Consider the following 15,651-nt stretch of genomic DNA (forward strand, 5'->3'; position numbering starts at 1 on the left):
GATTCACAGCTTAAATAATTTCACGATTTACTACGATCATTGATGATATTAAGGTAGCCATCGATTCTCTACCCGACGTTCCTTCCACACATGACAGGAAACATCTACAGGCATAGAGCAAATGGCACTGAGCAGCAATGTACATCTGATAAGGCAAGCTCCTGGAAGTGTCGATCTGCAAAAATACAAAGCGGGAGACAGATCATCAAATTGATCTACCTATGGTTAATGGCCGTCCTTGGAGACAGACAATAAACTACGTAACAATATATCAACCACCTTTTGATAACAGAACGAATTTAAAATGAGAGCGGCCAAGAAACATTTAAAAACGGAACATTTTACAACTTACAGGTCTGAGCCACTGAATATAATACATTCCACCAGTCAATAAAATTTTAAATTTTGAATGTTGATGGATAACCTGATTGCCAGTATACATTGAGTTGAAACCAGTTGAAACATCTGATACGTAGAGCGGTTCATTCTTATAGAGGCTTCCGAAGTAGTTCCAGATAGGTACTTTAAAATTAGACACCGGTCAAATGTAGTACAAGAGAGGAAATGGGTGCAACAAAACTTTAATTGTCCTTGATTCTTTTGTGAAAGGTGTGAAAGTGAAAAATTATTCATTAAATTACTTACTTGAGGTGATGTGGTGATGTGGGTGAGAGGTAAATTGATAAATATAACCTAACTTTTGTGAAGATGTTCCTAGTTCCTGGAATAATCGTTCCTTGCCGATACTTCCAGGGTTGTATTTATTATCTAAATAATTATCAGGCAAATGTTTTCAAAAGGATTAAAATACAAAAACTGGCTTTCTATAATCATTATAGCGGCTGATTTTCACTCATTTTCATACGCAACCTCGATAAAAAGGCAAAAGGCGGAACCGCGGAATGGTCCCTCGTCCAACTGTTCGATGTCCAACTCGCACTCGGAACTCCGGATCCGGACCATTGTTCAATTCAATCCACCCAGCCAGCCTAGCCATGCCATGCCGTGAATTTCAAAATGAACAAGTCGGTCATTTTGAGTTCACGAATGACGTTTCCAATGCTCATGCTGGGCATTGGATGTTCTCCCAGTAAAGTGTAAAGTCTCCAAATACGTACTTCACTTCAAATTAATTTTTTTAAATTATAAGGGTTCGAAAAAATGAATGATCATTTAGGTATTCCTTTGTAACCACCACAGTCCTTTTCTTTGATTATTGTCCCAGTTTGATTTTTGTTGCCATCTTGAAGTTTTGTGACGTCAGGCGGGTACCACTTTTGCCAGGCGACTACCGAATCTGTAGCGCGCATTTCAAATCTTCGCCTGCTCTCAACAAGATTAGAACAAGATGAGGACGAGAAGCATTGTTTGATAAATGAGATGACGATGAGATATAAATTAGATATAAATGATCCGTCACATTCCTTCCTAGAAATGTGCCTGTTCCAGCTGAATTTAGTTTTTTATTTCTGAATGATGAAAGAATCTCAAAGGATCGAAATATGACTAATTACTAGCTCTGTAGCTTGCAAGATAACGCCCTTACCTGAGTTATGAATTTTTCCAGTATCGTTGAAATATAAGTAGAGTACCTAGTAGCGGCACCCAATGTCACAGTATGTCATACCTATTTGATGTACCTAGGTAATTCTCATCCAAATAAGAGAAGAATAAATATTTACCTTCATTAACACCAAGTAGACGAAAGTTCCACTGTGAACTTAGTTGGCCAATAAAAATGCAAACAATGAAGCAATTATTTTTATTTCCTGACTCCAAATGGTAAGAATTATGGTAAGAACTTTAAGGCATAGTAAAAACTGTATTTATCATTCCTCAATAAATACAAGGTTGACTGTTTGCATGGAAATGATAGTACATTAGTTGGCGGCTTATCTATTATTCTAAACTTCAGATTAAGTTGATGAAGGTAGCAGGTTGTTGTCAGCAAGAGCTGTTGATATGAGTATGTAGTTTAGAATGGTCAATTTTTAATTCTGCCAGAGGAGCATCATTAGTATTTAATACAAAACTCTCAGGGGTCTCTGGATACTATGCCACCTCTTATCAAGAATGTTTATGCTAATTTTGTTGCTATGTGGTGATGGGAGAGATAATTTCAAGATTATTTTGGTAAAAGTCGGACAAATATGAGGATGCCAAGTTTATAAGAAAATCTCACAAACCAAAGTGAACATTGTTTCATGCCTCTGCAATTTTCAGCTTCGGGCTAGGTTCTCGCAAGAAGGTCAGCACAACGCGCTGATCAAACTTTTGTGGAATTTCTTGTTAAATTTAGAATGTGTGCCAAAGTCACAGTAAGTATTCCACAAAAATTGCAAATCTGAAAAATCTAGAAAAATAACAAGTATCTCTCAGCCTCCGCGCAATTCCGGGGGGCAATTCGCACCCCTGCTAATAAATGTTGGAGAATAGAGAACACTTTACCCTCAAAACATTACTCGCACTGAGTTTAAACTAATATGTAATTATATGTGTACGATGGTGGATCTGAGCTGTACTTACTTACCAAACTTTGTTGAGCGAAGTTGTTACTTAGGGGAAATTCATTAACTGCTGCCAAGGATTCACAAACTCTGACCTTGATAAATATTTCCGACATATACTTGAGATACAGTCAGATGTTTGGAATTCTGGACATTCAGTTATTGTTCACATACAAAAGAAATTGACTAACAAATACAACCGTTTTATATTTACATAACTGCTCAACAGAACATACCGACAGTTGTGATTAGTTTCTCGACAGCACTCTGATAGCGGTAGGATAGCTAAAGGATCCCTACCCTGCGGCAAAAATGGAGTTGATTGAAATTTTGATTCACATGGTGCTAATGCTGTCAAGACTCAAGACAAAATTACACTCCACGCACAGTCAAAGAGTATTTTGATAAGTAAGATTATCCATTAAGGAAGTTGCACAAATCACAAATCAAACCGAAGGACACGGACAAACCAAGGAGCCAGCCATAGCCAGCTCAAAAACTCGGCAATTCAGTTTCTCTCACTGCAAAAGGTGGAACCATCCAAAGTACCATCAATGTTAAGTTGAAGGGGTGAATTACTTATTTAAAGAGTGCTAAGTCATTTTGGGACTTTTTCGAAGAGATTTAAAGGAAAAAATTGGAAAATGCTCAACTATAAAATGAACGTAAACAATCCGCCATTGTATCAAAGCTGACGCACAAATGAAACAAGCGCTAAACACAAGGGTAAAAAGTACATACGTAAATTGATTTTGTTTTATAAGGAAAATGGTGAAAAAGTTAGGAAATTCATATTGGAAATTGAAGCTTTAAGATATAAAGAACTTCAGATAATTAATACAGTTTATTTAGAAACGGAGTTAAAGAAGGCAAAGTTAAGGAAACTCAGAAGGAACAGGGTATTTTGTAGGAAAGGGTTGGTAGGTTTAGAATTGAATCGACGTATCGACGTATCGAACAGCGACTATCGGTAGTCTCGAAAAACCCCTGTAAAATACACACTAATACAATAAGCGGTTACATCAGATCTTATGGGAGCGCACTCACACATACAAAAAATCGCTTTTTCAAGCGATTTTTTACAAGAGAACAGAGGAGAATCTCACTAGCGATCGAGATTTTTCGAGATTTTACATTGATTAAATAGCCCAGAGTGAAAGGAAAGTTCTCTCCAGTTGATCACTGGGAGAACAAAACTTAATTTGATCTACTTTTCATGATTCTTAACGAAGAATCGATTGTATTATCGGCGTCTACTTGACTATACTCAGTTTCATCGAACACAGGTAAATTATCTCTCACTTCTCACTTCTTGACGACGGACACACCTAAGTATGAGCCTGTCACCTTGTACTTACATTACACATTTGTCATGTCAAGCTATACTGATCAAGTAACTCGAGTTTAATTTTCTTTGCCGATTTACGATTCAGTCGATATGTTCTAACGAGCGAGGTAATTGTGAATTCTATTCTCTTGGTTTGCGAATGCATTTACTACCATGTGCTATTCCTAACCGTGGTTACGAAGTTGATCGAAGAGTCTACGTCTAATAAATCTATCCACTCCTTCCGTGGGAAGGGAGATAATCTTTCATCTATTTAGCATTGAAGGGAAAGACCAGAATCAAGATGGTGGATCTTCTGTTGCACTCTCTAAGTGCAAATCTTATTATCCGCGGACTTCATCACAAGTAGAAACTTCCCAACTCTTGCAGGCGAGTGCTATTATAGGTAGTCTGTTGGAACATCCTCATACTGCCTGCATTTTCCTTGTGTCTTCAAAAGAATCAAGGACAATTAAAGTTTTGTTGCACCCATTTCCTCTCTTGTACTACATTTGACCGGTGTCTAATTTTAAAGTACCTATCTGGAACTACTTCGGAAGCCTCTATAAGAATGAACCGCTCTACGTATCAGATGTTTCAACTGGTTTCAACTCAATGTATACTGGCAATCAGGTTATCCATCAACATTCAAAATTTAAAATTTTATTGACTGGTGGAATGTATTATATTCAGTGGCTCAGACCTGTAAGTTGTAAAATGTTCCGTTTTTAAATGTTTCTTGGCCCTCCCTCCATAAGGAAGGGTCTTGCTCTCATTTTAAATTCGTTCTGTTATCAAAAGGTGGTTGATATATTGTTACGTAGTTTATTGTCTGTCTCCAAGGACGGCCATTAACCATAGGTAGATCAATTTGATGATCTGTCTCCCGCTTTGTATTTTTGCAGATCGACACTTCCAGGAGCTTGCCTTATCAGATGTACATTGCTGCTCAGTGCCATTTGCTCTATGCCTGTAGATGTTTCCTGTCATGTGTGGAAGGAACGTCGGGTAGAGAATCGATGGCTACCTTAATATCATCAATGATCGTAGTAAATCGTGAAATTATTTAAGCTGTGGATCTATGATGTCGCATCTTTTGAAAAATGCTTTCTCCTCTAAAACTAAACTGAAAAATCGTGTTGTGTCAGTGCTTTTCTGAGAGTGGTGTTCTGTATCGATCAGCTATTAAATCATGGTGCTAATTTTTCTCTTACGTTAAAGAGTGCTTTAGATATTTTTACAATGCACTCATCGTGTTTTCAAAAGTTCCTTCGTACCTGCACCAGTTCTAATCGGAAATTTGGATTCATTGTCTTCAAGTGGATTTTTCTGACCCAGTGGATTACAGACTTGAGCGAGTTGGTGAGTGTTGTTTGTTCATTTTCTATTTTACTGAGCATGTCTGCATGGTCCAAATATCATGTGCTCCCATTGGGACGCTTGTCTCCTTTGTCTTGATTCTAAGATTTATTTAATTTCCGTGAGCAATTTGGATGGTACTGAAACCTTCTTGTGATCATTTTTATGCAAATGGTTTTCTTTCCATGAAAAATTGTCACGGAAATGATTTCGTTTCCATGAAAAATTTTCACGGAAATGATTTCGTTTCCATGAAAAATTTTCATGGAAATAAGCCACATGGAAATCAGTCACACGGAAATCAGCCACATGGAAATATTTCCTGTTCCATTTTTCCGTGTCATTTTTTCATGGAAATCAACTTCATGGAAATCATCCACACGGAACATTTTTAGCAGGGTATTTTCATCAGATATAAAGTCTCTTTCATGCGGAAAAAATAGGCGCTGGAATCACTGAAATCCAGCGTAGGCTCTATTCCGGACCTACACGAAACCTCATCTGCGACCAAATTTTCGGCCAAAAAGTTATCATTGGGGAACTCTCGGAAGAAAGGCAGAGGGAGGGGGTCATTATGCAGGACACCTCAGGCCAAGTTGCATTATTTCAACTATTTCATCCTCGAACAAAAAAGATGTTCGATGGTGAACAAATTACAAAAGTGTAATCATATTTCATCCCATATAGCTTGCATTGCAATGATGCTAGGATTGTGCAACTTCATCCTTTGCAATAAAATTGCGGAAATTGTGAAAAACTATGAAATTTAGATGGTAATTTTTCCACCAATCACAAGTATGGCGGTTGAAAAACGACCGTATTGAATGGGTCGGTTCCAAAAACAGCTTTTTTGAGTTTTAGAGGTCATTTCAAGGTTTTTTAGTAGCACCATCGTTTTTTTCGTGAAATTTGCCATAAGAATCAGGCATCAACTTGCAAATCCCCGCACCTTGCAACAGGCCCATTATCAAGAGTTGGACGTTTTAGCACTTTTAGACACACCTTTTCTCCCGACTTTTTTCCCTGTTTTTACCTGCACCATATGATCCATTTGATGACCACTTATCACTTAAGCTTATAAATTGGCCCATAATCTTCCAATCTACTAACTATCCCTTCCTGTAACTAGGAAATTTTCAATGTCGATCCGTTCAAAGTGTGTGATGATACGATCAAATGTATAGAGACTGGTTTTTAAGTCTGAGCATCTTTATTGTATTATATTGTTATATTGTGTAATACCTAATAGTAAAAAAAGGTATGAAGCGAGTAGTCTCTTTTAAGGAGAAACAAATTCAACCTTATTCTTAGATTCGATTTAAGTAGTGCTTTTTTATGTGCTTTTAGATTGTATGGTAAGCCGACAAATTCAAAAGTCAGAATTGAGAATCGCACAGATGTGGTAAGCAACTCATAATTACCTTTTGAGATTTATAAGAGCTCATATTGAATACTTAGAACTTCACTTACCAATCGAAGAATATGTGCGCCTAATGGTTTAAATATCAGAATTCATATAGTTTTGTTATTACAGTGCGCATTTTTCGTTAATTTTATTTTTAAAAAACCGGCGCTCCGCTTCGCTCCGCGCCGGTTTTTGGGGGGGCTTCGCCCCCCCAAGCCCCCCCAGGACGCGCGCTTCGCGCGCGTTTTTTAGTTTGAGTGTCCGGCCTCAGTTGTTCTGTCTTTAAGTGACCCGCGCGTCCACCGCGGGAAGAGTGTATTTTCCGAAGGGAGGGGAGGGGGTGGGGAGCTATCAATCTTTGGAGGTTGGATCTACGTTTACACTGTTGGAGGCATTGATTATTCGAATAAGGACTTCATGTCGCCAGATTGTAACAACAATCCTCATGTAATGTCTGATATGAAAAAATGTCAACAAACGCTGTGGCAAGCTTGAATGACGATGGATGAATCTCCATAACCCACTGTGCGACAACATTGCTGTTTTGTCCACCAATTATCAGTCTTTAACCCACTGTGCGGCAATATAGCCATCAGTTCATCAGTTCGTGACCCATTGTACGACAACATTGCCGTCTTATCCACCACTTCTCAGTTCGTGACCCACTGTGTGACAACGTTGCCGTCTTGTCCACCAATTTTCAGTTCGTGACCCACTGTGCGACAACGTTGCCGTCTTGTCCACCAATTTTCAGTTCGTGACCCACTGTGTGACAACATTGCCGTCTTGTCCACCAATTTTCAGTTCGTGACCCACTGTGCGACAACGTTGCCGTCTTGTCCACCAATTTTCAGTTCGTGACCCACTGTGCGACAACATTGCCGTCTTGTCCACCAATTTTCAGTTCGTGACCCACTGTGTGACAACATTGCCGTCTTGTCCACCAATTTTCAGTTCGTGACCCACTGTGCGGCTTCCCTCCTTTTGCCGCACACCCCCCGCCTAAAACTTTCAAAGCTCGCCATTTTTAAACGGCTCGACCGATTTCGCTCAGATTCAATACCAGCCTAGAACTAAGTAAGATCTTCCTTCTGTAAAAATTTCGGGGGGAAAGCTTTTAATTTGCGCGAGTTATCGCGCCCACAAAATTGAACCTCCCCCCACTTCTCGCCCCCACCATTCGAAATGTAATACTTCGATCTCCGTTTTTTTTTCGCAGAAGGGTAGTCCTGTTTCTCTTCTTTACATCGCAAAAAGTTTCATTCGGAAATGTTTTAAAATGAGGGAAATATAACCAAGCAAAAATCGGAAAAACCACGATGAGTCGGAAATACATACATAAATAAACAGATATATAAATAAATATATATATATATATATATATAAACATGAATTCAAACGGCATGCATATTCGTAATCTACGACCCATGATCGATGCTCATTACATGGTCTTTGGTCCAGATCTGACATCAGGGGAGAACGCAATAGTGTATTTCCTTCGGAAAATACACTAAAAAGCATGCTTATGAAGAAAACTTCAGGGCTATCTTCATTATACGGATATAGATTCCCGTTGTTTTCGCTTTACAAAAAAACGAGAGGGCACCGATGAAATGACGGAAAAATGTACCCGAATATATAGGCTGTTGGACAATTTTTTTAAATTCACTTTTGGAGAGTAAGTGAAAAATTAAAATGAATCCATCTATCCGTTTTTCACGAACCCGTTTCAAACCGCGCTAACAGATTCCGAGAAGTTACAAGAAGATATAACCGTAGTGTGTCTTTTTACTCATACGCTATCTTTTTACTTTCATACATGCTGCAATGTTAACAAGAGGCTTTATTTCTATACATACTCGAAATATTATCCTCTCTATTCTAATAAAATCATTTTTAAGGCGCTCGATGGACGGGGTAAGGCTGGGGAGTAAGACGGTTGATGGGCTGGAGTTCAAAGGCCGTAAGTGGGAAAATTCTAATAAAATCATTTTTAATGCGCTTGTTGGACTGGGTGAGTTCGGGGAGTAAGAAAAGTAAGAAGCGGCCTTCAAAGGCCCGGTTTTGGCGCACACAGGCGCAGCGCGCGCCCCGGGGACTGGGCCACGTAGCGGCCTGGAGACGTGCGCTAGTTGTTCTTTAAAGTGAGTATCTTTATCATTTTTTCAATGGAACCGTTTGCTCGTGATCTAAAGCACACGGCAGACATGTTGCATTGGATTCAAGGTGGTTGATACCTTGAGTTGTTGTCATCAGGTTCAAGCCAACGATGATCGTTTTTTGTGTGCATCGAACTTTAAGGCTCTTTTTTCAGACATTACAACAAACCCTGATATTATGGACTAGTGAACAATAAAAAATTAGAGATAATTGAAACCGCGATATAGAGAGAGGATAGCGGTACGTCAACAGACCCACATATAACGAATGTTTCTTTTCTCTGCACGTGTTGCCTGTTGTTACAATAGCGATTTTTCAGGATTCCAATGGAGCCAAGCCGACAGAGTGCCCCGCGGAAGATTCAGCATGCGTTAGGCCCAACTACACTTACATCGAAATGATTGCGATGGCAATCGAGTCTGTGCCCAGCAAACAGATGCGAGTGTCCGGTATCTACCAATATTTCATGGATAAATTTGCGTACTTTCGGAACGAAGGGGAGTGCTGGAGACGAAATGTCCGTAAGATCTTGAGCTGCGATCGCAAATTTGCTAGGGTCCCGAATGACTGGGCAACAGGTCCGAGCCACTACTGGACCCTCTCTGAATACATTGATACCATAACACGAGTGCAGAACATTTATACCTCTGCCATACCAGCTCGCCACTATGAACCGGTTTGTATATTTTCATTTAAGACGTCAACTTTACATGAATTACAAAAAAAGTCTGAAGCAGAGGGATACGCAGTTATATTGCCTCTACTCAACTGATTTTCTCATTCGCATAAAGAGGGTTTTTTTCAGTTCAGCCCAGCCAGATCATTGGGATTGATAGATAAAGCAATTAATAGACGAATATGACAATGAGAAAGTGGAACGATCCGATGTGGGAGCGGGTGGTTGCAATAGGAAAAAGAGGTTAGTATTAAATAACCAACGGCAACCCTTGACTTAATGGTTGCAATGAACTGTAAAGGTAACTAAAAGACAAACGGCAACCCACAAGAGACCCTAAAGTTAGTCCAACATTTTCCCCCGTGATGTGTAACAACCACTCCTTCCGACCAATAGGATCGCTCCATTTTCCCCCGATCTTCTAAGTCTATCGCTTTTTCTATAAGTTTCAACAAGCTTACAGTGCTCGGTGGTTTTCTGAAAAATTGACAAAAATCGAAGGAGCAGAATGCTACCGTGCTAAGGTAGAACGCCGTATGAACATTCGAGAGTTGCCGAATTTCCTATGATAAAACATGTATTTTTCACAACATTCATGCATATTTTTCTTTGAAATTTTCAGATATTTTAAATTAAATTGTGTACAAAATTGTCTGAAAATGTTGGAAAATAACAATCGCAATTTCCTCAGTAAATTCAGTTTCTACCGGAGGAGACTTGGCAACGTCTGAGGCTCATACGGCGTTCTTCCCTAACACGCACAGTGTGTCAAAACCCCAATCTAGCTGCTCAAAACCTCTTCACGTCTCTAAAGGTCGGATAACCACCAAATTTCGCACAGGCGTTAGTGTAAGCTTGAAGAAGGTTCACCTAAAATTTCAAAACTTAGTCATCAAAATTTTCAAAATGGCGGCCATCTAAAAATCCTGTTTAACTCATGTAAAAATCGTAAAATTTCAACTAAATTTTAGGCGCCTTATGTGACCTGATGAACCCCAAAAATTAGTCAAATTGTGTTTTCCGATCCAAAATAAGTCCTGGAGGATGTCTTGGGCTTATGCATTCCACTTCAAAATGGCGAATTTCTCATTTGGCCATCCAAAGAAATATGAATTCCATATTATTAAAATGATACGTTTCGGCAACTGTAAGTGACAAGTCAAAGATAATATTTTCAAAATGTTCGCCTGTAAAGGAAAATTTCGGCGAGCCCCCCCCCCCCTCCTTTTCATTTTCCTACGTTTCATAAACCATGTCCGAAACCTTCCCTCATTAGAAATAAATAAGAAAGTCTGTTTCAAATCATACAAGAAACTTGTTAAAAATACGATGCAACTTTGTATTTATGAGGACCCCCCTCCATGACAGTATAGACAATGGGAAAATCGTGATGAAAGAAAATGAAATTTTAAAAAATTAGTCTGCTCGGGATTTGAACCCCGATCATGCAGGTAAAAACGAAAGAGGCAGTCAACTGAGCCACCATTCGATCTTATCTGATTTGCATGATAAGGCTCACTCAAATCAGGGGACCGAGCGCGCGTGGTGAGATGCTGCCTCCGTCTCAATTCACCTGTGACAGAATGTAAGGGGAGATTGCATGACGCCACATGCACGCTTTTACACTAGGAATCGCCGAAGAAAATGTGCTCTCACTCTCAAGGTCGCGGAAGGTCGCAGTAAAACTAAAGATATTTCAAATCTAGATAGTTTTCTGAACACTCTCATATAAGTTTCATGGTGTTCCGTGTAGTTCCGCGCTTTTGCGGCTCTAATAAAGCCAGGAAAAGTAAACGGTCTTGGGCACTGTTTTCAATGAGCATTTATAAAACTTAAATAATGATTTTGGAGAAATCAACGGTCATATTTCCTTTCTCTGGCCTTTGGCATCTCGTTTCATCCAGGAATGACCCTTTTTCGCCACGAAGTACTCTAAAAAAAGGTAATACAGTGGCACCACTCCTGATGGTGAGATTGAGGCTGGACGTTTACCGGCTGCAATCCCTATCATTTTAGCGACCAAAAAATTTATTTTTGTGATAATCATGATAGATACGTAACCAGTGGATGCCTATGGACCCACTCTGACCATAAATAACACCATTTGTTGACTTGATATAAGCGGGGTTTTGAGCAGCTAGATTGGGGGTTTGACACACTGTGACACGGCAGAATAGGCGCGAAAAGGGTGCAGAGATTAAGCACAATTTATGTAAGACTGAACTATGTTAGTCGGGAGTATTCAAAACGGAGTATACCTCGAGTGACTTTCGAACGCTCACTTACTGACTCAACGAAGATGTTAGAGTTTTAGGATGGAATTGTGCTGAATTCTGTGCGATTATTATAATGTGCTAGAATATTATGATGTTGCCAGATTTCTCTCAGTGGAATATTTTTCTAAAAGGAAAATAACAAATATTCATCTTCGAAATTTTCTGATACTTAGACCAACTTGCGGGAATGAAATTCTTTGAAAAAATCGAAAAAAATCGCTCACATTTCTTCGGAGATTTGGATTTGATCAATGGAAATTTGGCGACATCTGAAGGTCTTCATTATAGCACGGCACAACAGCTCGGCTAAAATTTTACGCTCTGCTTCTTTCCCTTATGTTTCAATACCGATTTTTCCAGGACATCAAAGGAACCGACCCGACAGAGTGTCCTCCGGAAAATTCAGCATGCGTTAAACCTGACTATTCCTATTCGGAATTAGTTATAATGGCGATCGAGTCAGCACCTAACAAGCAAATGAAGGTGTCTGAAATCTATCAATATCTTAAAGGCAAATTCGAGTATTTCCGGAACGAAGGGAAATGTTGGAGAAATAACATCCGAAATGCTTTGAATCGAACACCCGGAGTCACGACAGTTCTGATGGACCGGAAACCTGGTATCAGGAAAATCTACTGGACCCTCAGTAAATATACTGGTGCCATAACTCAAATGCCTGGCATTTCCACTTTTGCCAATTCGTCTCGTAAATCTGAGTATCTTGGACAGGTTCGTATGCTTTCACTCTGTTTAAATCATTGGGACCCCGGGACCCCCCCCCCCCCCCCGACTACCATGTGGCCTCACCCACGCCAGGTGTAATAATTATTCAAAATTCGGTTAAGTTTGAAGGACTTCTATCGGGAGCCAATTGGTAATACTTACTTTTTAATCCCAATTTTTTGTTTACTTCGGTTGTGGAGAGTTTTCATTTATCGATAGCTATTTCACCCCTGTGGAATTTGAGGCTAAATTTTTGAAAATATAAAGCTATTAGAGGCCTGTGGCCGCTATGCGGCCGCCAACCACTGAGAAAAGCTGCACGTAAAAAATATTAGGACTACCAGGTTCAAGTTGTTGAAGAAATGAATGGATTTAAAAGCCGACGGGTGCATGTGAAAGAAAGCATATACGTCTCTCGCACTTCGTTTGGTGCAATGCGAGAAGTATTCATGCAGTCTTGTAGGCGCTTATATGGGTTTGAGGCCGACCTTACTGTTTGGCGCAATGCGTGAAGTATTCTAGCAGTCTTGCAGGCGCTGATATGAGTTTGACGCCTACCGAACAGTGTTCGGCTCGATTATTCGACCCCGCGTCAGGATAATTGCGGCATCGAACAATCGGGCTTAAAAGGCTCATGTTGTGTTTCGACGCCATATGTGCAGTCCAACGTTGCCTCGTTTCTCCCGATAAAACATTTTTTCTGAGAAAAGTTAGGAAAGTTTTCTATGGTCACTTTTCAGATTGAATGGAAAATTAAACGAGTTACGAATTCAAGCACTCTGATACATGATTCTTCAAGGGGACATAACATTTTAATAGCACTTGTATTAGGTCTTAGCCTTAAGTCTAGTTTTAATCATATTGTAAATATTCCAATTGCTGTCAAAGTAGGTGAATAATTTTAAAATAAAAAAAATAATAATAATTAAAAAAAAATGATTTTTCAACCCCGCTTTGACCCCGATTCGACCCCGCGTCAGAATAATTGCAGCATCGAACAATCGGGCTTAAAAGGCTCACGTTGTGTTTCGACGCCAATGTGCAGTCCAACGTTGCCTCATTTCTCCCGATAAAACATTTTTTCTGAGAAAAGTTAGGTAAGTTTTCTATGGTCGCTTTTTTAGATTGAATGAAAAATTAAACGAGTTACGAATTCAAGCACTCTGATACATGATTCTTCGACAAAATTTCACGCAGAACACGATTCGCGCAACGAATACTTCTGGAATCAACTATTAGCTAAGATATTAATGTTGAATGTTATTAGTGATATATTAATGTGATAATAAAATGTAATATTAATGTTGTATTAATGAGTGTCCAAACAAACCCAAAGTATTATCCTGCGATTTTTCTTTAATAATTGTCCTTTATATTTTCATGGCAATATTTCAGGATACCGCTGGGACAGAACCGAGACCGTATCTTTCGGAAAATTCAGCGTGTATTAGACCCAACTACTCCTATTCGAAATTGATTGAAATGGCCATCAACTCCGTGCCTACCAAGCGAATGAAGGTGGCTGAAATCTACAAATATATAATGGACAAATTCGAGTATTTCCGGAACGATGGAAAGTGTTGGAGAGCTAACGTAAGAAATGAGTTGAGCAAAAAACCCAAGTTTGCAATACACCCCAGAGACGTGTCATTAAAAATCGCAAAGAAAGTCTATTGGACCCTTAGTAAATACATAAAAACCACAACTCGAGTGCCCAGCATTTTTGTTTCTACCACTTTGTCTCGTAAATCTGGAGACCACGGACAGGTTTGTGTTCTTTTACTGTGTATGAATTGAAGGATTATAATTTTAATTGTACGACTTTATTTGATGTAGTTTGTTTTTGTTCTTCTAAAACTCTATTTTTATTTTACCCGGTTGAAAATGGGGTTGATAAGATCGGAACCGTTCCGGCTTGGCGTTTTCAGCGTCTGAATTTTTTAGCATCCTACACAATTTTTGTGATTTCATTCTTGCTTGTATTGATATTTATTGAAAAAAAATTGAAAGAGTCTAAGCTTATCAAGATAATTAAAATAAATCAAGTTTAAGAGGGTCCATATTTCGACAGCATACGTATATCCTTCGTAAAAAAAATGATTTAGAGTCATTCGCTCCACGAAGTTGTCTCATTTTCATGTTTTAATAGCACATTTACCTGATTGCATTAAACATAACGGGTTAATGTTTAATAGATCGATCGAGTATAAATTTATCGATTTAGTTAATGAGGACTTTGACATCCTCCTCAATGCAGTATATTAATTAACACTCCTTGATGATGTTTACAGACTCTTGAGACAGATGAGACCACTTGTCCTCCGGAAAATTCTGGTTGCAGGAAACCGTCACACTTAGCTTGAGAAATAATCACGATGGTGATCAACTCCACCCCGAGCAAGCGAATGAAGCTGGCTGAAAGATACATTTTAATTTGTGGTAACTTTAAGTATTACCAAAATCATGGGCATTGTTGGCGAGGTTATGCTCAAAGCACGATCGTTAACACGATCTGCAACGCTACTGACTTTTTGACATACGTAATTTTTTATGTGGAAAAATACTCAACGTCATTTCCTGACAATTTTAACCGTAAATGTAAGATTCCTTGGCTGTGAAAAAAAATATCTATTTTTAATCGTGGAATGGTATAGCCAACTTCAACTTTCTGAGGTTTTTCTCGTTGCATTGCTTAATGCACACATACCTATATTTTCTTGTATTTGTTCATGATTTAACTCTTCCCCTTTTCTTGTGTTTTCTATTGGCTTTCTGTCCGATCTTCGTCTCTATATTATTTGTTTTATAATTCATAAATGTTGAATTCAACTTAAAATATGTAGGGCAAACAATACATTTGAAATAAACAGTCAAGTTTCATTTGTTTTTATTATTTATAGTTACTTTAATATTTTAATACAGGCTCAGAGTGTTTTGTTCTGTCGACCTGTGTTCTATTCTTATGATCAAACTTTTGCTCTCAAAACAGAGACACTCTGCCGAAGATAGAGGAGACGTATTCGGGCTTCAATTTTTCACTGTTCTCCCGAATCTAAACGACTTCTCACTGAAAGAATGGAGCTGACCACTGCGAGTTAACGCCTCGCGCCCGCGCGCCTTCAATTCTGCAGATGCAACGAGCACATCCATCAAGCACGAATAGTTGTATCCCTGCGCCGTCATCAACGCGCATCCTTTCCCTTGCTCTCAAGGGGCCA

The 15,651-nt window shown here is 39.1% G+C and overlaps 1 protein-coding gene across 3 annotated transcripts in view; it reads left to right on the forward strand.

The window, feature by feature from the left end:
- The window catches only part of LOC109031643 (uncharacterized), a 30,928-nt gene extending 15,628 nt beyond the window's left edge, over window positions 1-15,300 (forward strand). For 2 of the 3 annotated variants that reach the window (XM_072306063.1, XM_072306064.1), the window contains exons 2-5: window positions 9,078-9,434; window positions 12,071-12,439; window positions 13,829-14,200; window positions 14,725-15,299. In XM_072306063.1, the coding sequence (XP_072162164.1) occupies window positions 9,156-9,434; window positions 12,071-12,439; window positions 13,829-14,200; window positions 14,725-14,796 (1,092 nt within the window). In that variant the 5' untranslated portion in view covers window positions 9,078-9,155 and the 3' untranslated portion in view covers window positions 14,797-15,299. Of the gene's footprint in view, window positions 1-6,540; window positions 6,596-9,077; window positions 9,435-12,070; window positions 12,440-13,828; window positions 14,201-14,724 lie in introns of all 3 variants that reach the window. The other variant, XM_072306062.1, reaches the window with a different exon arrangement.
- The last annotated feature ends 351 nt before the right edge of the window (window positions 15,301-15,651 follow it).

Source organism: Bemisia tabaci, chromosome 1 (genome assembly GCF_918797505.1).
Source record: "Bemisia tabaci chromosome 1, PGI_BMITA_v3".
Lineage (NCBI taxonomy): Eukaryota > Metazoa > Arthropoda > Insecta > Hemiptera > Aleyrodidae > Bemisia > Bemisia tabaci.